This window comes from Gossypium hirsutum, chromosome D01 (genome assembly GCF_007990345.1).
Source record: "Gossypium hirsutum isolate 1008001.06 chromosome D01, Gossypium_hirsutum_v2.1, whole genome shotgun sequence".
Classification (NCBI taxonomy): domain Eukaryota; kingdom Viridiplantae; phylum Streptophyta; class Magnoliopsida; order Malvales; family Malvaceae; genus Gossypium; species Gossypium hirsutum.
In genome coordinates, this window is record NC_053437.1 from 3,486,707 (window position 1) to 3,512,497 (window position 25,791).

The 25,791-nt window shown below is 30.4% G+C and overlaps 2 protein-coding genes, 1 non-coding gene and 1 pseudogene across 7 annotated transcripts; 2 read left to right on the forward strand and 2 right to left on the reverse strand.

The window, feature by feature from the left end:
* Positions 1–5,361, reverse strand: part of LOC121213761 (DNA-directed RNA polymerase subunit beta-like) — a 7,439-nt pseudogene extending 2,078 nt beyond the window's left edge.
* On the forward strand, positions 3,040–3,111 carry TRNAC-GCA (transfer RNA cysteine (anticodon GCA)). Its single transcript has one exon. It is a non-coding gene; the product is annotated as a tRNA-Cys (tRNA).
* Positions 5,362–7,470: 2,109 nt separating the features above from the next.
* Positions 7,471–11,116, forward strand: LOC107936176 (interactor of constitutive active ROPs 4). 4 transcript variants are annotated; one of them, XM_016868855.2, is made up of 3 exons: positions 7,471–7,724; positions 9,491–9,572; positions 9,791–11,116. In XM_016868855.2, exons 2-3 carry the CDS (start codon positions 9,559–9,561, stop codon positions 10,929–10,931), a joined length of 1,155 nt encoding a protein of 384 aa, XP_016724344.1. In that variant the 5' UTR covers positions 7,471–7,724; positions 9,491–9,558; the 3' UTR covers positions 10,932–11,116. The 4 variants fall into 4 exon arrangements, with proteins under 4 accessions (XP_016724344.1, XP_016724343.1, XP_016724342.1 ...); XM_016868854.2 differs by having other exon boundaries at positions 7,496–7,724; positions 9,483–9,572; XM_016868853.2 differs by having other exon boundaries at positions 7,496–7,724; positions 9,785–11,116.
* Positions 11,117–14,086: 2,970 nt separating this feature from the next.
* LOC107936157 (gibberellin 2-beta-dioxygenase 1) lies at positions 14,087–15,924 on the reverse strand. 2 transcript variants are annotated; one of them, XM_016868829.2, is made up of 3 exons: positions 15,403–15,924; positions 14,952–15,315; positions 14,087–14,529 (listed from the first exon to the last, which is right to left on the reverse strand). In XM_016868829.2, the coding sequence occupies exons 1-3, from the start codon at positions 15,780–15,782 to the stop codon at positions 14,278–14,280; spliced, it is 996 nt and encodes a 331-aa protein (XP_016724318.1). In that variant the 5' UTR covers positions 15,783–15,924; the 3' UTR covers positions 14,087–14,277. The 2 variants fall into 2 exon arrangements, with proteins under 2 accessions (XP_016724318.1, XP_016724317.1); XM_016868828.2 differs by having other exon boundaries at positions 14,952–15,879.
* Positions 15,925–25,791: the final 9,867 nt, after the last annotated feature.

Sequence of the window (25,791 nt, forward strand, 5' to 3'; positions counted from 1 at the left end):
GAACGTTGATACATAACTAATGGAATGCCTAGAGCATCTCCATTGCCCGATAAAATAATCTTGTCAGTATCGGTGGAAATGATCTTTCCCTCGTGATCGGCTATAGCGGGAACTCCTGAATCTAGAGCCACTTGGCGTTCCAACCCAGTTCCAACAATGCACTTCTCGGAACGAGAAAGCGGAACTGCTTGGCGTTGCATATTAGAACTCATTAAAGCCCGATTCGCGTCATTATGCTCGATAAAAGGAATGAGGGAAGCTCCAATAGAAAAATATTGAAAAGGAAAAATACTTCGAAGATGAACTTGTTCCCATGCAATAGTCAGGAATTCTTGGTGGTATCGAGCCGGAACAACCTGTTCTTCCTGAATACCCTGATTCAAGGCTAAAGAATTTCCTGCCGCTACCATATAATATTCATCTCGACTTGGGGATAAATAAAGCATCTGTGCTTTTTTTGATCTCTCAAAGATTTTATAAAATGGACTTTCTAGAGACCCCCAATGACCAATCCTGGCATGAATTGCTAAGGATCCGATAAGTCCAACATTGATCCCTTCAGACGTGTCAATTGGGCAAATGTATCCATAGTGACTAGGATGGATATCTCGTATCCGAAAATTAGCAGTTCGCCCGGTCAATCCTCCGGGGCCCAAATAACTCAATTTTCTCCCATGCACTATTTGTGTCAATGGATTTGTTCGATCCAAAACTTGAGACAATGGGTGTAATCCGAAAAAGGATTCATAAGTGGTTGTTAATGGAGTCGAAGTTACCAAATTCTGAGGAGTCGGTATCAATTTATGCCTAATTGCTCCGCATATAGTTCCTCTAACTACATTTTCTAAACGACCCAGAGCCAATCCGAATTGATCTTGTAAGAGATCCGCTACAGAATGAATACGCTTATTTTTCAAATGATTCATATCGTCAAGTGGACCCATTCCAAATTTCATTCCAATCAAACGATCCGCAGCTGCCAATATATCTCGCGGTAACAAAAATGTATTGTTCTAAGGTATATTAAGATTCAATCTCTGGTTCATATTTCGTCGACCAATCCTTCCTAATTCACATCTTTGCTGAAAGAATTTCTTTTGTAATTCCTTACACAAGGATTCAGAAAATACCGGATCCCCGCCTACACAAGAAAATTGTTGATAAAACTCCAAAATGGCATTTTCTTTTGACCCAATTTTTTTTCCTTATCGGTCAGGAAAGATAAGAAAATCTCAGGGTAGCAAACATTCTCTAGAATTTCTCTTAGATTCGAACCCATAGCTGATGATAGAACTAGAATAGATATTTTCTGTTTCCTACTTACACGAGCCCATATCCTTGCTTTTCTATCAATCTCTAATTCCAACCTCCCTCCCCAATCTGATATTATCGTACCAGTATAGACCGAAATTCCGTTATGATCCAATTCTGATCGATAATAGATACCGGGGCTTTGCAATATTTGATTGATCACAATTCTGTATATTCCATTTACTATAGAAGTTCCGAGGGAGTTCATTAAAGGAATGTTTCCAATAAAAATTGTTTGTTCTTGCATATCCTTACTGGTTTTCCAAATTAATCCTGCGGATACATATAATTCAGAAGAATATGTGAGTGATTCATATACAACATCCCTTTCTTTTATCAACGGTTCCACCAATTGATATGTTTCCACAAATAATTGAAATTCAATTTCTTGCTCTGTATCTTCAATTTTTGGAAACTTATAAAGTTCTTCTGTTAAGCCCCGATCCATGAACCCACAAAATCCTTCAAATTGTATCTGATTCAACCCAGGTATTGTAGACATTTCCCCATTTTCATCCCCGAGCATTTTGAATTTCCCATTTCTCAAAAAAATCTCATTCTTTTTTCATTCTTCATCGAATCCTACGAATCGATCTAATAATGATGGAATTGAATTTCTATTCTGTTTACTGAATCACATGAAATTTTATCTAACTCCATATACCATATAATATATGTGGAATGTATGAAATATGAAATGCGTATGAACGGAAGAAGAAAAATTATACTCAAATTTTAATTTATATTTATAACAAACAGATACAGAAAAGAATTGATAAATGCCATTTAGCCGCATGGAGTTTTGTTTTTGTATAGAATATAAAAAAAAATAATTCAATTTATACCATTATTATGATATTACATATTCCAATCCGATTGAATACCAGAAAAATGAAAGGAATTCCTGATTTGATCTGTTCGTTGAGATAAAGACAAAATAATCATAAAATATATATATAGGGAGAGAGTTGATTTTTCTAGCGCTTAATTTTTTCATTGACTCCATTGTTCAAAAAACGATTCGCAGAGAAGATAGATGTTTTTACCCACTTTTTAGTTTTTTATTTTTAGTAGAATATTTAGAATATGATTGAAGTGCGTACGAAAAGGGGGCTTCTATTTATTAAACATGTGCAATATAGCATTTCTATTTATATATGTCTTTCTTTTATTCCATTATAACGCTCTAATGGAGACAAGACATGGCGTGCTCTATCAAAAATTCTATTTTTTCTTTTATTTTAATCTATTCAATGAAAAATTGAAACACGATAATTTCTTGCTGATTCCCTATGGACATCATATCTAGATAGATAAAATACCTCATTAGATAACTATAACTGTGTAACAACTTATGCTCTGGGGTTTACATAGACTCATAATTGCTGTTATATTATTATAATATACTTGAAATTAAGAAAGTTTTTTTTATTGAAAAAAAATCAATTTAGTTTTGTATCCAGTTTTATTTTCTTATACCATTAGAAAAAGACAAGTGAAGAAGAATCGTCCATAAATTTGCAGTCAATAGTTAATGGTTCCAATTTATTTGTCCTGAATTTTTACTTTTGTAACTGAGAATCCACATTTTCTTTTTCAATAGAAAAGAAAGGGAAAGTTTTTAGATATTGTGTGTCTTGAGATACTATAACCAATTGAAGGTATGGATCCGATTTAAAAATGAAAAAGAAAAGGGAGATACTCTCCTTTTTTTGTTTGTAACCTTTTGGCGACATGGCCGAGCGGTAAGGCGGGGGACTGCAAATCCCTTATTCCCCAGTTCAAATCCGGGTGTCGCCTGATCAACAAAAAACTCGAAATCCTAACGTCTCCTAACGTCTAGGATTCAAGGAAAAACTAAAGTAGTGGAAGGGAATCAGTAAATCTTGATATGGGAGCCCCCCTTACTAATGGAGTGGCTACTAGAGGAGTCTTGAATTAGATTGGATAACGGGAGTGTCTAATTAACTAATGAATGGTTGTAGAAGGGTTGGAAGATACTTTGTATACAGACGGATGAAAGTCTCTGAGTGTTCAGGCATCCAATTAATATTAGATTGGATAGATAATTGGCTTTTACTTAATGAGGGACACCAAAAGAAAGAATAAGTCTTATTATTGATACATGTGAGTAACATTCTTTTGATACTTCCAAAAGTGTTACTGCGCATTTTGCTTGTGCTTAATGGTTCTCGATTTTACTCGAAATCATATAAGAGCTTGTTATAAGCGGATTTATCGAAGTGATTCATCAACGGTGGCGTGTCACAATTCCCTTTTCTTTTTGACTCTGCGCCAGTAATTCCACTATTATTAGTGAACAATAATGGAAAAATTGAATTCCTTCATATTTGTTTCATATTCATAGAGATAGGGGACATAATACACATAGATATAGTAAGTCTTGCTTGGGCTGCTTTAATGGTAGTCTTTACATTTTCCCTTTCACTCGTAGTATGGGGAAGAAGTGGGCTCTAGGGGTACTCCTAATTGGGGTTGAGGAATCAAACCGTATCAATTGTTTTCTAGATCGTTTTGCAAAGCCTTTTTTTATTTTAACTATTTTATTAGTCTTCATTTCGAAATTCTTGGATTCTAGTGGAGTAATGTATTCTATGAATAACACCTTTTCAATCAAAATCAAATAAACATTTCAATAATCCCCATGTTCGTATTTCGAAAGTAAAAGGGATCCGGATGATAGGCAATAAAAAAAAGAATTCTTCCTAAATTTTCTATTTTGATGAACCAGCTCTTACCAGAGTTATGAACGGACAATGAGGGACAAGGAACCCCCTTTGTTTTCTGTATTTGCTTGTTTTTATTTCCCTCCCTCTTTACTGTTCAAAGAGAAAAAAAAGTCTTTTTTATTTAATTTAATTTTAATAAGATCTTGCCTTAGTGTAGTCACATATTAGACACTTACCCCCTGTTTTATTTGAATTTCATTTATGAAATGCTTTATTGACTCATTTCATATCATGGATCAAAGAAGTTAAATTCAAAATCGGCAGGGTATACCCTTTTTTCGAAACGAAATACGAAGAAAAGTTACCATAGAACTCTTTGGATCATCTGTCAGTTGCTTAACGAATTACTTCTTTGGAATGTTCAAAAAAAAGATTACTTGGTTTTTTTTTTTATTAATTTAATTAATATATGCCTATTCCATTTTTCCTTCATTTCTGATTATTTTAATAGGAATCTCGGTATCCACCAAAAAAATCAAATCCATGAAATGAAAGAATTATAAAATCGTAAGGCTTGCCTTTCAATTATTTCAGATTAATTGAAATCAACACAAATAAAATAGATCAAGCGAAGAAATAAAATTGAGATACTATGTACAGTACATATATTTAATTGATATCGACATGTATGAAGATACATATTGTGGATTCATCTATATTAAGCTTGTATCTTTCTACATTACAATAATAGATATAGATAGTATGGTAGAAAGATTCATATTTTTTTTCTACCATACTATCGAGTTTTATAGGATGGTAGAAAGATTCATATTTTTTTTCTACCATACTATCGAGTTTTATAGGATACTGCTGATTCTAGTCCATTCATTTTATTTAAGACGTGAGATTTGAATCCTTTTTTTCTTAACTCCTTGATAAAAAGTCAAGTTTCATTCAAATTAATCACTTTGACTGACAGTTTTTACGTATATTATAAATAAAAAAGCGGTAGGAACTAGAATGAACAGCGCTGTAGCAATAAATGCGAGAATATTTACTTCCATAATTTCATTGTTTTTTTTACTTCGCAATAACTCGGGATTTAATCCCATAGAGATGATAAATTTGTCGCTTGTAAATTCAATGCAATGACTTACATTTCAATGACATCAAATCGGATCAATATCATGAATAACAATATCTAGGCTATCAAATCGATTCACCGTCGAGAATTGAATAGTATAACATAGGAAGATCTTTTATCCACACCGAATACAAAAAGTGATGCCTGGTCCAATCAAAAGAATTCCTTTATTTATATATATTCTTTTCCACCCTTTCTTTTCGATAATCTACCGCCTTCCTACTCCGGAAGAAAAATCCCTTCAAACTGAAACACATAATTCTCTCTTAATTATGTTATTTTCTATGTATAAACCTAGGGTAACTATAGCCCTTTTAATTATAGGCTGAAATCCGTAACTTTTATAACTAAAATAATATCTCTAGATTAATTAGAAACCAATTCAGAATTGAACTGAAAGAAGGAAACCGAGAAACTTGAGGAACACGCCGCCACGTCGTGTATTTTTATTGTTATTGTACGTAAAATCAAACAGTAAACTGATCTTTTTGTTAAAAATTTCATCTATTTTTATTGTTAAAGAATGATGTAGTATGACATGTAAAAACTGATATGTTTATTTTTAAATAAAATCTAATTTTTAATACTTTTTATGCTGAATGATGGTTATATTCATGAATTACTTAACGCGTAAATTGAATGGGTCAATTCTTCTGACTTCAGTTATATTTAATTTTCACCAAAAATATACCATTACCATTGATGTTTTAGTGCATTTATTCATAGCAAATATGAATATAAATGAAGTCCCCCCAAAGAGAGTACATTAATATCCTATGCTATTTATCGACTATATTTAATAGTTGTTTTACTGCATAAGTGCACCTTCCACCATCACTCATCTACCACACTATTCTAATAAATGCTTGTTTTATTGTTATTATTTTAGCTTCACCTTTTTTACTGCTGATACCATTTATTCTCCACAATCAAATTTAGCAAACTAATGAACTCCATGGATTCATTAAAATTTTGGTTAACTTTGAATAAAATTGGCTAATTAGAGAGGGAAATCTGACCCAAAAAAAAGTAGGGCAAGTGAAAGAAAATAGCCTTCAATTCCAAGAAAAATAAATCATGTTGAATTGTTTTTATGTTGGAATGAGAGCTGAAAAGAGAGCAAAAGAACAAATTTAATAAATAAAACTGATTTGCATGCACACAATTTGGATTATTTGAAAAATAACAGTCTAAAGACAAATTCAATGCAAGGATTTTAAGTTTTTTTTCTTAAATTTTGGTTCCATTTTTTAACAAGTTGCATATAAATGGATAATTCATTCAACAAATGTCACTGCTTTTGCAGTTTTCTGTTTGGATTTTACGATCAAGTAAAAGAAATTATAAATTTGTTTTATTTTCTATTTTAATATTGAAAGGAAAAGTGTCAATTTAATTAATTATTAAAAATGAGTTGACGTGATTTTGATATACAATAAAAATATTTGATTTTCTTTTCTTTTTTTTGTTAAAGAGAGCCTTTAGTACATTTTTAGAGTTAATTAAGATATAATTAGTCGATTGAGTCTTAGTTCGGTCGGTATGAGCATTGTTGTCAATGCAGGAGGACGTAAATTTAAATGAGTTAAAACGGATTATCCTTCTATTTATTTTATGGGTTGGGATAAATATTTAAAAAAACAAATATGATTAAAATGTAATATTTTAAAAAATAGATTAGCCAAATTATATAAAAATTAACCATAAAGTTGATTCATCTTACATTGTGTAATTATGTTGTTCTTTTCCAAATAATATTGTTCTACTTTGCATAATAAGGGGTTTTGTTCACAATCGACTTAAAAGTACATTTCATAATCAATTAATGGATTATTTATAATAATAAAAATATTATTGTATTAAATGCAATACTTAATTCTTTTCTTCTTCTTATTTTCATATATTCAAATAAAATATTTATATATAATTTAAAAAAAAACATAATGATTTATTTGACCATTAAATTTTATAAAAAAAATTATTTTAGTCGTTCATCTAATTTTTCGTCTTTTTTAACTCTTAAACTTACACTATTTATCAGATCACCTAAAATGAAAAATGTAAATGAATAATACAAAAATGAACGTAGTATATTAAATAATTTAAAGGCAAAAAATAATAGAAATATTGAAATGAAAAGAATAGTAATACAAATGCATGTGCATGCACAGTAATACAAGAAAAAAAAAGGTTTGAAGATTTGAAAAGAGACAAAAAGACAAGAGTTCAAGATACAGTTTGGATTTCCAAGATTCTATTTCTAATTTACTATCTATCTTTTCCCAAATTTACACTCTTGTCCTTTTCCTTTTTTATAATTATGACAATAATAGAAGAAAAATTGTAGCTTTAGTATTTCAAATTCAAAATTATCAATTTTTTTTATTTTTATTTTCATGAAATGTTATTAATGGAGTAGTATATGCCACTTCCCCATTTGCAGCTTTTATTCAAACTTTTGAAATTCTCTTTCTCTCCCCATCCTGCTTCATTTTTCCCTTTTTTATTTTTCATTCATTGCCTTGCATTTCGGTACTCAAAAAGCTTTCTCATGGCTATCATCTACTTTCTTTTATAAGGTAAGATATATATAATCCCTTCTTCTTCTTCTTCATTATTTCTTGTTTTGTTTTCCTTATGAGAAGAAGGGTTTTATCATGTATGTTTTAATCCCAGCTATGAAGCTTGCATAGTCCAGTTTCACATTTATGTGATTCAAGACCCTTAATTTCTTTGCTATGGAGAACATGCATTAGCTTGTGAAAACTGGGTTCTACTTCATCTGATCCACAAGTTGTTCTATTAGCTAACCATTGCATGGCTTCTGCTGCAGAATGCTTTGAAGTTTATTATTATTTTTTAAGATTATGATTGTTTTAATATTTTTTGAGTTAATTCTTCTAATTTGCAGCAAACAAGTAAGAACTGTGCCTGATTGTCTGCATAATAAGCCAAATATTTCCAAACCTTATTATTATTTTTGTAATATTTTGATTTGCATTTTGCTTGACCTCACCATCACGCGCCATGGTGGCGCGTACATTGATTTTGACTCGGAAAACCCTGACTGGCGACGCAACGCATGCCTAGCTTTCCTCCCTTTAATCATACACCACAATTTAGCTTACTCAAATTTACTAAAGTACCTTTGGAATGTTTATAAATGCATATTTTTTATGCATGGTTAACTGTCCATATAATGGTGTGCATATACATATATACATATACATATACATATACATATACATATACATATACATAGAGAGTGAAAAAAGGGCTTTTTTGCACTGCCCTAGAAAAGCTAGTGAAAATAACTATGAAAAATATATATGAGGAATCAAAAGACATGGGGGACTGGAAAAGTGAAAACTATTTTTGGGATTTTTTTTTATCTCTTTTCATTTTTGGAGGATATGTTTTTTGTTTGATAGTGCTTTGATTATATGTGGGTTGGTTTGACTACTAGGATGACTTTCTACTTTTATCTGTGGGAAAAAAATATGAGGCAGAAGATCTTTACAAGTTTGCTATCTGACACTTGAATTCATTTGTTATTAGGGTTTTCCCCATTTCTTTTTATATCTATATATGTATTAGAACAAAGGTATGATAAGCCTTATGCAAGTATGGAAATTGACCAAGTAGTATTGAAAAAATTATGTGGATACTCAATTGCTAACAAATTAAAACTAGATGATGATAATGATATAATCTTAAATGGCCTTTGCATTGTCTTATTTTTTCTCATCTGCCCAATGCAGCTACAAGTGTGTGTGTGTATATATATATATATCTTTATAGGGGATCATTTGTGCAACCCAAAGTGGGATCTTGAGGGGGAAAAGCTGAACTTGGCAATGGTTTATAGCTTTAAATGGAAGGAATGTTAGAGACAAGTTTGAGGATTTAACTCCCAAACCAAAAATTTGAGAGCCTCAGAATTATAAAATTGCCATTGTAGCAGTGCCACTATTTGCCTCATTTAATTCATGTTCTACATTGTGGTGAAAATATGATATCACTCTTTACTTAGAGATTTTTAACCCCAGAAGTCAAAGTCAAAAGCCATACACTTGCCTTAAATAATTGAAAAAAAAAAGTTGATTTCAAACCTGCCTCCATTACATGGTTTTGTACACCATAATCAAATGCAGGTGCCCACCTCATATATATGGTAGTCCAAGGTGTTCTTATATATATACATATATATTGAAGTGTTCTTATATATAATCAAATGCAAGGTGCTACAATGGTGGATCGAAGTGTTCTTATATATATACATATATATTGTATATTTATATATGCCATTCTCACTTTTTTCTTTGGTGTACTTTAAGTTTTGCAGGTCACAAGTTTTTGACTAATTAGTTCTGTTTTCTCTTCACAAACTTCTTCAATATTGGAAGTGCCAAGATGCCAAGATCAAGGTGAGAATCTAATCTGCCATGAACTAATGAATATAGTTGTTTGTGTTTTAGTACTGTTAAATCTAGTATGTTTTCGGGTTTTTAATACTTTTTATTGAAATGGAAAGTTCCATGTATGTAGAATAATCTTGGCATTCAAGCAAAATGACATGATTTGCTTGTATTACATGTTTGTTGTTTTTGCTGACGTGACATGTTTGTGTTTTTATGAGGACTAGGGGCTCGGACATGCCACAAAGGCAATCTCCTCGAGGGACGCATCAGGTTAGGCCATCGAGTTCTGATTCAGACCCTTTGCATCATCGACCCATTACTGATCGTAGTAGTCCTAAGCTTGGAGATCGTCGTTCACCAAGAGGTGCTCCACAATCTGATCCATTGAACCAAAAGAAGCTTGGCACTCGTATTGCAGATTTAGAATCTCAACTGGGGCAAGCACAAGAAGAGCTGAAGAATCTCAAAGACCAGTTGGCTTCAGCAGAAGCTGCAAAGAAAGAAGCGCAACAAGAGCTGGAAAATAAGACCAAGAAGCCTAAAGCTCGGGAACCTGTTGAAGTTAATGAGAAGGTTTCTCCGAAAAGAACTCGAGATTCTAAGAAATCGGATTGTAGCATCAGAGATGAAGTTTCTGAAGATAACCAACAAGAAACTGATGTGTTTGAAGTCACAGTGGAAAAAACAGCAATTGAGCCTAAGGTGGAAACCGAAGAAGTTGATCAAGTTGATGAGAAAACCAATGCAATAGAGATATCGAGTGTACCACCAGCAGAATCCGAGCTGGAGAAACAATTTTTCCAAGACTTGGCTTTGAAAAATGATGAGATCAATATGCTGAAGTCCAAGCTAGAAGAAAAAGAAAAGGAGCTTGTTGTGTTCACTCAAGAGAACAAGGACCTGGAAAAGCAGCTCAACGAAGCGAACTCGAACATTTCGAGTGCTAAAGTTAAGGAAGAAGAAATGGCATTGAAGTTGGGCCAAGTAGGGGAGGAGCTGGAAGCAAGCAAAACAAATACAGCTCAATTGAAGGAAAAGCTTCAATCAGTGGAAGAACAAAAGGGGGCACTGGAAGCTGAAATGAAGAAGCTAAGGGTACAAACAGAACAATGGAGAAAGGCAGCAGATGCCGCAGCAGCTATTCTTTCCGGTGGCGTGGAAATCAACGGGAGGATTTCAAACCGGTGTAGCTCAATGGATAAGCATTTCAATGGCGTGTTTGAGACACCAGCTGGTGGATTCGCTGGTTATGTCGGATCACCAGGCTTAGCTGATGATATGGACGATGGTTTCGGAAGCGGAAAACGCAAAGGCTCTGGGATTAAAATGTTCGGAGACTTATGGAAAAAGAAGAGCCAGAAATAAAACTTGAAAGACGACAAAGTGGCATATTATTGTGAAATGGTTACTCACCATTTCAGTTTTTGTTGGTCCATGTGTTCCGATTAATGCAGTCGGTTTTTGGCTGCCATATCGTAGTATGCAATGTAATGTTATTTAAGGATGATCTTTTAATATGTTGTGTTATTTTATGGGGAGCATTTGTTGAACCACTCTAAAAAAACCAAGGTTCCATCATCTATGTCCTATTTCATTCAAATTTAGCTATGTTTCATTTGATGTGTAGAGCTTGATTTGGCCATTCTTGAAGCATACTGTAACAAAAACAAGTACATTAGGGAAACTGGAAGTAATGACTAACAGAAACACCAAAAGTTACAGGTTATGCAAATCCTAGAAAATTTGTCTTAACAATAAACAAGAGAACTACTTCATGCATCTTGGGACTTGTAAGATTCTAATATCAATTTAGCTTGTTCCATTATCAAATCATTCCTCTCCAAAAACAACTTGCAATTTCCTCCATTTCTCCTCTAAAGCAGCTGCCCTTTCACCCCTAATCATATCCAATCTATGCTTTAAAACTTCACGTGGGTAATTTGAAAGCAACTTTTAATGCTAGGAAAAGTAAAAAAAGGTGAGGATAGATCTTTTTCTAAGCCACATGAACAGAGAATCCTCATCCTTTTTACCTCTCCCAACATTAAGAGTTGCTTCTTTTCATCTTCATCCGTCTTTTCAACCCATGGAAGGAGGTAATTCAAAGAGAAAAAAATCCATATCCCAACCTGTTAAATCTTCTTCAACCAAGCGGTCTACTGTTTTCTTCTTCACCTCGTCATCAGCAACAATAAAACTAAAAAATGAGAAAAAAACTGGACTGAGAAGCCAAGTAATTGAAATGGAAAAGGTACATTTTATTAAACTAAAACTAGTTGTTTATATAGTAAATAAGTTAATAACTACTAACTAAAAATAGGCTAATAACATAATCATAATCATAATCTTTAATAAAAATCTCTAAAAAATCTGAAATAAATCAAAGTTATGATTATATCTAAAAATAGCTAGATTATGATAATTGAAGTAAATCTTCAACACTCTTGATGTTATTATTGTTGATGACGAGGTGAAGAAGAAAACAGTAGACCGCTTGGTTGAAGAAGATTTAATAGGTTGGGATATGGATTTTTTGCTCTTTGAATTACCTCAATCCATGGATTTTGTATTATATATATTCAAGCTCGAGTTTGATTCATGTTTAAAACAGATTTAATTTTTTACTAAATCCTTGTAAATTTTAGATAAACCTTTAAATTTAAATGAATAACCTTATTTATGAACAAATATTGACATAAAACAAACAAAGAGATGAAAAATAAACAACTTGTATTATATTGTTCTTGTTATAGAATTTTGCTTAACATATTTTAGTCTCAAGCTTTTGGTAAAATTATAAAACTTAATAAATTCATTTTTATTACACATTTTTATTACACAATCAGTTATCCAAATTAATTTTTCTAAACAATTGAATTCAAAATTCTCATATAAAATTCTAACCCTAGATGGAGCAAGCAAAATTGCAACAAATTGTGAGATGTGGGGATTTTATACCTCTCAGTCGAAAGTATTTCACATGTACATTTAAAAAAAATAAAGTAAACAAATCACGAGAGTTAGGTGACTTGGTAAGGATCTTTCCTACCTTAATCAGTGGTCGAGGGTTCGACCCTCATCTTGGATATGGAACAGCTTTATAACTTGTGGCCAACATTTACCCCTTTAATGAGCCTAACAAAATGCGAAAGTTTAGTTATTGGATTAGCTTCGATAAATATCTTGAGAAATTAAATAATAATAAATGTGTTCATTAGTCTCATTTTGACAGTAGTATTACATTAGGCCAACCAATTATTTTTAAAAGGTTTATATGAAAAATAGATACCTAAATTATGCAAATTTTCTCATCTAGGTACTCAAATTATACAACCTTTCTCATTTAAGTACCTAAATATTTTTATTTAATTAAAAAATTGCGTGTCGTAATTTGATTTGTTCAAAGATTTTTTAATTGAACTTAAACAATTGATACCTAAAGGGGTAACAAAATAAAACTTTAAACATCTCCTTTGACAAAAAAAACCTAAATAAAAAAATTATATAATTTTTTGAAACAATACCTAAAATTATCTATAACTCCTCACCAACCCTTAAATAGGAAGATAATGCGCTCCGGCATACTTAAATTCACATCCTCCTATACTAATAATATTATTGATATCAATCGAACTAAGCCTTTTTAAAACAACCTATCTATAATTATTGAAAAAAAAGGAATTATTGAAAAAACTGTTGGTAGTGTCGTAATCTTTAGACAATCTGACTCACACTCTGTGCACACGGTTTTCAGTTGGGCCGCCTTGGAAGCAGTCCCGGTTTCTGCTTCTTCCTTTATTAATTAGGTCCCATCCCTTTTCTTTAAATATATACACAAATATTAACTATTTTTAATAATTTCAAAAATATGCATCTCAATTATATTTTTAATTCAATATTAACAATCTAATCTCATTGATTAAAATAAATTTTAAAAAAGAAAAATAATTATTTTTATTATTCGATTTTAATGGAATTAAATGGACCAACAATTTCCATGGTCAATCTATATTCTATGGTATATTCCATGGTGTTTTATTTAAATTCTTTAATAGGATCTAGCAAGACAATACATTTTGACCACTACAATTCCTTTTATAATTGAAGTAAAATTGACTGTTTATTTAAAGAAAAAATCTGTTTTATGCCAATTGTAGTTCAAACTTGTAGCAACAATCTTTGGTAATGGTTTTATAGGGAATTACATAAAAGAATGTAGCATATGACCACCTAAATTTGGATATAGTTACGTATTTAATTTTTACTCCATTTGTCCATTGAGTTTTTACTTGATTAATATAGGAATTGTTATCAATATAGGAGAATATAAGTTTGAATGTACTGAAACACATTATCTTCTAATTTATGGGTTAAGGAGGGGTTATGAATAATTTTAGATATTATTTCAAAAAAAGCTCTAACTCAACCCGTAAATGATAAGTAACCTGTATATCCTTGTCGTATTTATTATGTCGAATTGATAATGTTTCATGTTATATTAAATAGTATCCATGATGGGGTGAAAATTTGTACTATATTAACAAGAAGGATAGTTACATTGAGTTGAAACAAATTAAGAAAAAAAAGTACAAAGGAAAAGAGCTACCTAAAGATCACACAAACCTTTTTGATACTACAAACTTTTTCCTAATCCTATTTCTTATTTGAAGTATAAAAAAAATCTACTCAAAAGTGAAAAATAAAAAAGAGATTAAGAAGCAGCAATTTTTTCAAAGTGAATGAGCCTATTATCTGCCAATCTGGAATTATAAGCAGATTTTTTGTACTCGAACCAAGTAAATTCTTTATATAAGCTTTGTTGATCACCTCTCATCAAAGATGGCAAAGGTGCTATTTTCTCACTCAATGGTGGTCCACAAAAATAAATCATTGATAGCCTTGATTTCACACTGTTGGTCACTACCCTATGTTTTACACTTTTAAACCTTCCATTGGTCATTACCTGCAAACACAAACATCCATTACAGAAAATTCAAGAACTGACCCAAAGTTTCAAATCTAAATAAAATGATGATCCCAAAAAGTTGATTTCCCTTTGTGTTTTTAGGGTTTGGAAGCTTACAACTAAACTGTTTTGTGTACCCAAGAAAGGGAAAAAAAAAAGAAATTTATTTAAGTGGGGACTGTAAGATATGACAGATATTCAAGTGATGAAAACAATTCAAAAAGAATATTCCAGTTAGTTCTTTTTCTTGTAAAAAGAATCAATAAAATAGGGATTTCTCATTTTTCTAGCATGAGTTATGGAGGTAAAAATATTATGGAAGTTTTATATTAATTTTTAATTATAGAAATAGATAGAAAATTTAATGTAATTTAATTTATGATATAAGAGTTTTTAGGGTATTTTTATATTTACCATACCTGTAAGGAGTCACCAACATTGATGAAGAATGAGGTTTGGTCAGGTGGCACTGAAATCCAGCTTCCTTCTCTTAGAGAGATTTGAAGACCAGAAGTGTTGTTAGATCTCAACACTGAGATAATTTGTGGGTCAGTGTGTTCACCAAATCCAATCACATCCCCATTGCCATTGCCATTACCATTCAAAGGTTGAACATTAGGGCATGGTGGGTAATGATTCACCCTGAAAACAGAGTCACTCTCTTCATCCATCAACAGTTTGCTCAGCACATTCCTGGGTTGTATCTTCAACCCATCAGCCATCATTTCAAGTATCTCACATGCCATTTTCTTTACTGATTTCATATAGCTATTCAAAGCCACCCTGAAAAAGAAAAACAATAAATAAAATTGAAACACCCCCAAAAAACAGAAAGAATTCCCATTTCTTTTAGTGTTCTGTTTTACAGACCTGAAAGTTTGGAAGCTATGGAGACTGGGGTCTTGATTAGTAGTCAAAAGAAGATACTCAACCCAACCAACATCACCGTGCATACCAATCCTTTTATGACCATAACCATAAGGTTGAGGTTGTCCTGTTTTTTGTTTCTCACAAAGTGGTAAACTGAAGAACTTGGTAGCTTCGGATTCCAACATGGAAATGGATTCCATTGGAACCCCATGGTTGATCACCTTGAAGAACCCAAACTCTTCACAGGCTTTGATTATTTGGTGTTTTGAATCAGGTTTTGAGAGGTCTACAAGTGGGATTTGAGTGAACAATGTGGTTGGTTTGTTGTTTTTCAGGTAAGAAGAGAACTGTTCAATTGCTGGTTTTGACACCACCACCATTGTCAGTTGTTTATGTTATTCAATGTGGGGGTATAGATGGATATTGAGATTGATAAGAGGTTTGCAATGAAGGGTACATGAACAAAAGGCTTTGGATTTTGCTTGGCTATTTATAGGAATAGAGGAAGTGAGAGTTTTGGGGGATAAGAAACAAATGTTTTATATTTAATTAAAATATTTTTATTTTTATTTTCTTTTAAAAACTAATAGATAAGATACATTGTTTTTTGACATTTATTTTTACATCCTAACATGCTTAGGTCGGCCATACGGACTTCACACGAAAAAAGCAGTCTAGTCAACACCAATCACCTAATTTTATTACAAAATCCGATTTCATTTCGTACATCTTATATTCCAATGTGATTGTTAATGTTATTTTGAGGTTTTTAGAGTTTTACTATGTTTTTAAATTGAATCGATAGTAGAATCGATTAAGTTATGAGTTTGAGTTTAATTGATTCAATTAGAAATTTATTAAAAATTTAAGTAAAAGAATACCCGTTCAACCGGCCTTTTAGTTGATTGTCGATTTAACTGGTTCAAAATCCTTTTTCAAAATAATACCTCGGTTGGGTCTTGGTCCAACCAGTTCAACTAGTTGGTTTAGTCCGGTTCAAACATCTTTGATTCATACCATGTTTAGATTCTATTTAGGATTCTTTTGAAGTAAGTCTGGATATATTATGGTTATCAATATGATCATGCTTTATAATAGATTGAATTATTCATGATTGTACTTATAGTCAAGGTTTTTAGAACCGGACAAATGGATGAACTGGTCAAACCATCGATTCAATTGGTTCATCCGATATAATTAAATAAATTATTAAAAAAATCATAAAATATAAAAAAAATCTAGTTCAACTACCCGATTCAACTGATTCAAACTAATTCCTCAGCCAACCGGTTCAATACCCATTTTTCAATCAATACTCTAACCAACTCCCGACTTGACCTGCCAATCCAATCCAATCCAATCCAATCCAATTGAATCAATCTTTCTTTAACAAAATATTCCTTTTTCAATTGTTTATAATCAATATTTCATTTAATTGTCCCCCGTTTTGTATATCTTAAATTCTTTTATTAAAAAGAATCAAATTCCATTTCAATGAACCACATCAAATTGTTTCGTTTTAATTTCTTTTCTATATTAAAATATAATGATATTATTGTTGGTAGGTAAATTCATTGAACTAATTAAGTTATAGGTAAGGAGATAAGTTTATCTTGTATATTCTTTAATCTACTTTTTAAAAAATAGGGTCTATAATGAAAATATTGCTACAATTTCACTTGTTTATTTTAAAAAAGTTGGAGGGTACAATTGATTCTCCATAGGACCTACTTTGCATATAATTGTGAGGGTCTGGTTTGAGAGGATCTAAAGTTCATGGTGTTTGTAAAAACACCTTTAAAAATATAAATATAATTATATTTTAATTAAATTTAAATACAATAAAATTGTAGGACTTACTTATTAATATGTTTTGATATTTTGATTTTAAGATTAAGTATTAAATATAACTAATTAATAAAAACATATGTTTAGTTTAATGATACCATCCTAAATTAATATATGTTTTAAAAAAATTCACTAAAAATAAAAATAAATGTCGATTTGACATAGATATTATTATCAATTGACATAGGCATTGTTGGTGAGATATTTTCTCATTAAAAAAATTTGGAAATTCATCTTTTTATTAAAAAAATAATGCGAAATTATTCTTGAAATTCCATCGGAAAATAAAGTTATTTTCTCTTTGATGTATTTCATCTATGATATTTATATGATGGCATTTTTATTTCCACTTTTAAATTTTAATTTGTTCATTAACAATTTTTAATTTTTTTTAAGTCGATATTTATTAAAAATTTATCAATATTATTATGTCACGTGTTGCAAATCTAGTTCGAAAAGATAAACAAATTCACATAATTTATCATTGTGGGGGCATGCAAGGACATCCGCATGAAAATCGGGATAATGTTCTTAATTGCTATGATTAAAAAAAACCCTGAAATTTAAAATTATTAACCAAAATATGATTACTGAGTTAGTATTATGATTCATGGACCAAATTATAAAATAAATAATTTATTTTTATTAAGATTCTACTAATAATTTAATTATTTTAAAATGAAAAAAAATACTATGAAAACTGAAAAGTTAATTTCTCTATATTAATTTGTTAAAATTTGGTCATAATATTTTACAAAAAAATTAAAAAATTAGTCCAAATAGACACCATTATTAAACATTTTTGTTAAATCACTATAAATTCCTAATTCCATAATTAGAAAAAAAAACTTTATTTATTCTCCATTTGAAAAATTAGTACATATAAATAATGAAAGTCTTTATTTAAACAATTTTTTACTCTCAAAATAAATGCATCAACATTTAATGTTACACGAGAATATTTTATGTATGATAAGATTTACTCTTACTTTGATTTTTTTTTTAAGTTTACAAATATAATTACATCTTGAAAGAGATGAATTGATTATTATAAGAATCGGGTGAGCAGTTATAAAGAGATCAGTGATTATTACAAGAATCGAGTGAGTAGTTTACAAGGAGTAGTTATACATATTGGATGCAATTGCAAAAAAGAAACAAAGACCCCACATATATAATCTACTATTTTCAACATTATACAAAATAATGATTTAAGTCCTATCACATACTGAAATAACAACTTTACCTTTGCACTAAAGATCTAATTTTTTTTTACTAAATTTTCTACTTAAAAACATAATTTGTAAAACCAAGTGATTTGCTTATTTTTCTTGCACAAAATAAACTCACAAAAATAATTTCTAAAGAATATAATAAATGCTTAAACTAACTCTATATATCATTCTTATGCAAGTCTTGAATATAAAGCTTTTTTGGACTTGCTAACATTGAGATAAATCATAATACAATCCCCCAAAGTAGCATCAAGAATATCCTCATAAAGTCTAAGATATTAAGAGATAACCAAAATTAAATTTTCAAGTCAATCGATCCAATCTCCTTAAATTAGGAAATCCGATTTACTTGATCCAATTTAATCTAATTTACAATAATTTGTTACTTCAAATGACCAATCTTAAATGGGCCAACACGCTTCCAATGAACCAAATGTTTTTGTTTCAAAAGATTATCAATTCAAAATAAAGCAAGTTATAAAACTTGAGAAGTGCCAAGTGCAATTGTAACTATTCTGCATCACTGCTCTCATAACTACCTCAACACATGTATTTTTATAAGAAACGTTGCGACCTTCAAAACTCTCTGGCTTTCTATCTAGTATTTGGGGACGTATATAAACGTTGCTGTATGCTATTACAAACACTACTACTCTAGTGAAAAACGCCATAGGAAATCTATTTTGATGTAGTAGCAATATCATTATAAATGCATAATCAAGAATCAAATTATCAATATAAAGCAAAATAGATTAAGTTTCAGAATATAACTAAACAAAACTTGACAATAATCCATGATCAAACTTGAATCCGGATAAGTAAATACCCAAAGCCTAATCTCTTTTAATAATGTCAAGACCTCATTGATAACATTTCATATATTTACATCATCGTGTATGTATAGATAGATAAATAAATAGAAATTATCTACAAACTATTTCTTTTTATTCTTGTATTCAACAATATCCATGTCATAATTAATAATTATTGATACTAATTAATCAGTCATTACAAGTTAATAACTTGGCATCTCAAACGTTTAGTTCAATGACGATGTAGATATCTATCTTGAGTATGTGTAGCACTATCTACGTTCGGATGTCTGTTGACTGAAATATAGGTGGAGTGAAAAAATTTATGTTGAGTTCTCCGATTAACATCAATTTAAAGTTTGATATCCAAACAATCCTTACGATCTAATTTGATTTCATAATTGCAGACGATTTTATTTTTACTTCTAAAATTTTTATCATTTTGTTTCCAATATTTAATAAGAAATCTTCATATTAAAAAGTCCAAATATGTCTTCAATTAAGTCCACTAATAATTGTTGAGTTCAATAATAAAGTATGTTACACTTTTAAGGATAGGATGTAAGTTCGAATTTTGAAGGTAACATTATTAAAAGAACAACCACAAACTTCGAATATGAACTATAAAACAGATATAGAGAATAAAAAGAATAGTATCCATTCATTTAAAATTTATAGATAAAAGTGAATTTGCATATTTACAAAAAAAAAAAACAAGCTTAATTCTGTTTTTTGAGGAAGGAGGAACTTGTTAATTAAATAGATAATATTTATACTATTTTTTCTCGAAAAGTCAAAATAGAAACTTCCTTCATGCAAACGTATATACATTTGTTATTAAACCAAATTTCTAGCTAATTGCTACCAAAAATAATTCTTGAATAATAAATTTAGAATGGGGAGGTTGATTTCGTGGAGAGAAATCAGCAAAGTTTCATATGTTTAGAGGCAATAAATTTATTGAATGAAAGTGTTTTATTAGTTGTTTGAGAAAGTGAATCATGCGTGATATGGTTAAACTTAAACCTATGTTCTAATCCAAATGGTAGTATTTTCACCCAGAAAAGTCCTATAAACTTTAAATATGTGCAGTGCGATGATTTAGTTTCTTGAAATAAAAAAACAAAAACTTCCACGAAACTAATACCAAACCATTTTGTTTAAAGAGGAATAGAGTTTGTTTGACAATGGAATTTCAGCTTCCATACAATAATTTAAAATCACATGGATACAGTTGGGAGATGACATCTTAATGTTTCAAATTCATCTCCCTATACAAATTAAATCTAATTTGTTTAATCAAGTACACGTGTTTTTTAGGCAAATGTTTCATCAACGGTCAATTTTGGTACGGTATTCTTAGTCCTATTATTAGTGCATGTCTATTATTAGTCCATGTCATTGAACCTTGATATCGACCAAGGTTTGTCCTCCAAAAAGTATTCATGTCTTAGAGTTTTCAAAAAGCATGTTATTCTAATATTGTTTGAATATCATTATTCTCTTATTACTAAATTGATTTTTTTAAATTTTTATAAATTATAATCTATATAAAAGCACGAGTTTAATCTGACGAATTACTAAAATTTAATTTAAAAATAATTACAATTAAGCTACAATTATCAGTTAAAAAATTGTGCTAATGTAAAATAGAATTATCACTTAAATAGAATTCTAAGCACAACGTACAGGAAAAAAATTGTGATAATTATAATTATATTTTACAATTATTATTTTAAAAACTTTGACGTAAAAAGTTGTGTTAATTTTTTTGATGTAAAATACAGCTATTACTCGAATAGAATTTTAAACATCTTAATTATATTGATTTGAATAATGTATGTTGCACTAATTACATAAATTAAAAATAAATTGTATATTGAATATGTTAAAAATACTTTAATTATTATTTGAATTTTTTTATTATAATACTTGAATTGATAAGGTAATATATTTTAATTATATTAAAAATTAAAAATTAAAAATTAAAATAAGAAATATTATTTTATGCTAATTGTTGTAATTAGAAATACAATAGTTAAAAAACTAATTAACTATTAAATACATAAATTCACATATAACACATGTGACATTAGAAGCTAGTATACATATAAGTACGAGTTTGAAAAAAAAAATTAATTAAAAAAGATACCCTTTATTGTTAATTATATTACTAAATTGATATTAAAAATAACTTATTAATATTATTATGTGATAATAATAGAAGTGATATCAATAAATATCATAATATATTAATGCTAAATTAATTAATTTAGTCAAATCATTTAAAAGTTCTAAAAAAAAGAAGAAGAAGCATAATGTATTATTAATTAATAAAATTGTGTATCCATAAAATTATTGAATATAATTTGATAAATTAAAAATCATTTTTTAAATACAATAATATTTAATTATATTAAAATAAATTTTTTATAGTTAATAAAAATTAACCTCAAACCTCCATTTCATCCTCCATGCACCAACGCTCCTAAAACATTCTCTCTTCTATGACAAGCCAGAGGAAAGATGAAGAAGGAACAAAAAAAATGAAGGAGCAATCTCGGAGATTAACACCTCTCCTATATATATAATCCTCTCACACATCTTTCATCAATACCAAATCAACGGCTACCTGGAATAATATCAATAATTTTGTCTCTCACTAACAACTACCTGATACTTAAGTAATCGGACTAAAGTTGAAATTCAACATTTACTTAATAGCTTGCCAAAAACATTTATTTACAAAAGGACCCGTCAGAGTAGAAAAGTTTTCAATTTAATTCGAAATTTTCCCGAATAACTTAGGATTTAACAAATCTGGGTGTGACAACACAATAGTTAATGGAAGTGCTTGATTGCATGCAGTAACCATTACAGCTTGGCATTATGAAAAACTGTGCAAACAAAAACACAAATAACACCAATGTTTGTTTATGCAATTCAGTTTCCCTACATCTGTGTAGCCTAGCTTAGTGAGTAATTTTATTATTTTTAATTCACAATACAATAAGTTAATCACACTCTATCACTCCTCAAGTATAGAAATCTCACTTTTATACCTAAAGGCTAAAAGACTCACCTCTAAATTCGCCCCTTAAAAAATTTAGGAAGTAAACACTAAAGGTTTACAATTTAATTTGCACTCTCACACAAAACAATTCCTCAATTAACAAATTCAAGTGCTTCGAATATGCTTTCATACATAGCTTAGACAAGTCTCTTAACATATATAAATTTTGACTCGCTAATATGCTAATTAAATGAATGTATAGCCACTCTTTGAAAATAACTATTACAATTCATTTAATAAAAGCATAAACAGATGAAGATATGACCTTCCAAAATCATTATCACAATCTCTTGATTCACTTGAACCCAATCCAAAATATGGCAAAAAACTTCGCTATAGTGGTGACGGATTACAGTGGGAACTGCCAATAGTTCCACTCAACTCACTGCAACAAACCTTATCTCAACAATTAAAATTAGATTAAAATTAATATACTAGTATTCAGAAAAGTGAGTAATGGTAGTGTAACATTAGAATCTTTGATGATAATAAAAGCTATAGGAATCCGTACATGAGTATGCATATTTATTATCCCAAATATAAATTTCAAGCTTCCATACCACAGAATATAATAATTAGGCGAGCAGTGGGCTATGAATAAACATTCAAAGATGCCTAGAAGGGGGAAAATGTTAAAAGTGAAAAAACAAAGCATGTGCAATGTGATGCAACATGTATTTGCTATTTTCATATTTAGTCAATTACATTTATCCTTTTTGTCCTATAAAAACAATCACGAAATGAAAGGTTGACCATTAAGTCTAAATCCTATTTATTTATAGCCTTTTCTTATTACCTTTTCACAATTTTGACTTGCCCTATATTTTTATAAATTAATAAATCAACATTTGACAGAATTTCTCCAAAATAAAAAATATATATTCAAAAAGAAAAACACTTTTTGGGTATTTCCAATAAAAATATCAATAAATTAAATCCTAAAAAGGGCAGCCTCCGTTTGTATAAAACGCGTGGATCCCTGCGAGCGCCACGTTCTTCATTACATTACGTGGCTTTATCTCGTCTGTACCTTTCGCTGTCGGCCACATTTGATGTCGATATAATTTTTTTCCTTTATTTTAAAATTTTCAAAAAAAATCATTTAAATTTATTATTTTAAATATACTCTGAGTAAATTTTCATACCTAATCCCATATTACTTAAAAAAATTGAATTACCATCAAATATATATGGTTGAAGTAAATCCAAAATGGAAATTCTATTTATAATAATCATATATGTTTTTTGATATAATGTCTAGAACTGCCCATAATTTCTCTCTAATCATTAAATAGAAAGATAATATGTTTCAGCGCACTTGAACTTACATCCTCTTATACTAACAATAACTGAATTGAAACTCAATCAATTTTCATTAATAATAATTAGAGAACCATCAAGCTTGTATCTGAATATTTTCTGGTAATTAATTTTATAAGAAACGTGTTATAATACGCATGGAAAAATATCAAGCATGCTTTTAAAATGTTGGTCCTCCTTTTAATGATTAGAAATCTAGAAAACTCAGTGTCTAAAAGCACTGTTTTAAACTTTTTAATATTATATAGCATTCTATGGAAATGGTCGGTTCAAATCTTGAATTATCTGAACTTTTTAATTATTTGAGTGAGGAACTTGTGCACAAAAATGTTTGATCATAATTTATATGTAAAAAGTTGAACAATTATTAGATATAAAAATATAAGTAATATTTTTCTTTGTGGAATTAAAAAGGGATGGACCCTTTTCGCTCCCATTTGGATATCCGTTGCTGTCACACAAATCGATTGAAGTAACCCTCAAATTTAATGAAAAAAATTGAAGAATTCTTATGTGCACGTCTAATAATTAACTGTAATCATACTAGAAAACGACTATTCATTCTTGGGTCAGTTTTTCCACTGCAAGAAAGAAGAAGAAAAATCTCCTGTCATTGTTGATATTTTGAAGAATTCGATTGTTGATGCCTCTATATGCTAAGATGGTTGAAGATTGGATTAAGTTGTGTGATTGAGTATCTACAAGATGGAAAAACTGTTGGGTATGGGTCCCACGGAAACCCATATTTTATGCCATAATGTTTTGTCTCTCTATTATTATTGAGTGTTAAATTCTCAATTTAAAAGAGAGAAAAACAGAGAGTAAAAAAAAAGAAAGGCTCGTTGGAGAAAAAGAGAATAAAAAAAAAATCAGTTTTTCAAGCTTGGTGCAGCAGTGATCAACTCTTCGATCGAAAGTCCATCCGTGGTTCGATTGAGCTGATTTTTGGACAGCAGCTAGGTGATAAGGTGTTCTTGACTTTGTACGGTCGGATTTTTCATCCGAGTCTTGTAGCGTCGGAAATACCCTTTTTTCAGCAGCTACGTTTTTTGGTGATGTTCTCTCATTTTTCTCTCTTTTGCTAAAGATTACATGTTGTTAGCCTTGTCGGAGTTGAATGCTTGTTGTAGGCTTGATATTGTGATCTTGTAGTCGAACATTTGATGATAGTAGAGCTCTTTATCGGACTCTAAAGTCCCGTGGTTTTTTACCCTTGATTTAAAGGGGTTTTCCACGTAAAAATATCGGTGTCTCTATTTATTTTTGTTGTGGTTGCATTAGTTGATTTGTGGTTGATTAAGGTTGCTAGAGAACATATCTTGTGCTATTGTGCTTGCCATAATTTTTGACAGGAGTTATAAGGAGAGAAAGAACACCGGTTGTGCTTTCGCTTTGTTTCGGTTGTTCGGTTTCTTCCCAACAAACTGGTACCAGAGCTTGGTTATTGTGTCAGATAATTATGGAAATTAATACGAGCAAGATGATTATGTTGAATGGCACAAATTATCAACTTTGGCGGAATAAAATGAAGGACTTGTTGTTTGTGAAGGCTTTGCATCTTCCGGTCTTTACTACTCAAAAACCCGATTCGAAAAGTGATGAAGAATGGGAATTTGAGCATCAACAAGTGTGTGGCTTTATTCGGCAATTTGTTGAAGAAAATGTTTACAATCACATTGATCAGGAGACACATGCTCGAACATTGTGGGAGAAGCTTGAAAGCTTGTATGCTTCGAGGTCGGGCAATAACAAGTTATTTTTGCTGAAGAAAATGATGGCGCTGAAATATAAAGAAGGAATGTCTATAGCTGACCATGTTAGTGAATTTCAGAGTATGATGAATCAGTTGCTTGGTATGGGTGTCAAATTTGATGACGAGATTTTAGGACTTTGGTTGCTTGCTACTCTACCAGACTCTTGGGAGACCTTTCGAGTCTCACTCATTAATTCTGCCCCACAGGGTATTATTACTTTGGATTTGGCTAAGAGTGGTGTGTTGAATGAAGAGGTTAGAAGAAGATCTCAGGGTTCTACATCACAGTCCGAGGTGTTGGTTATCGAGAACAGGGGGAGAAACAGAGACAAAGATGGAAAGGGTAGA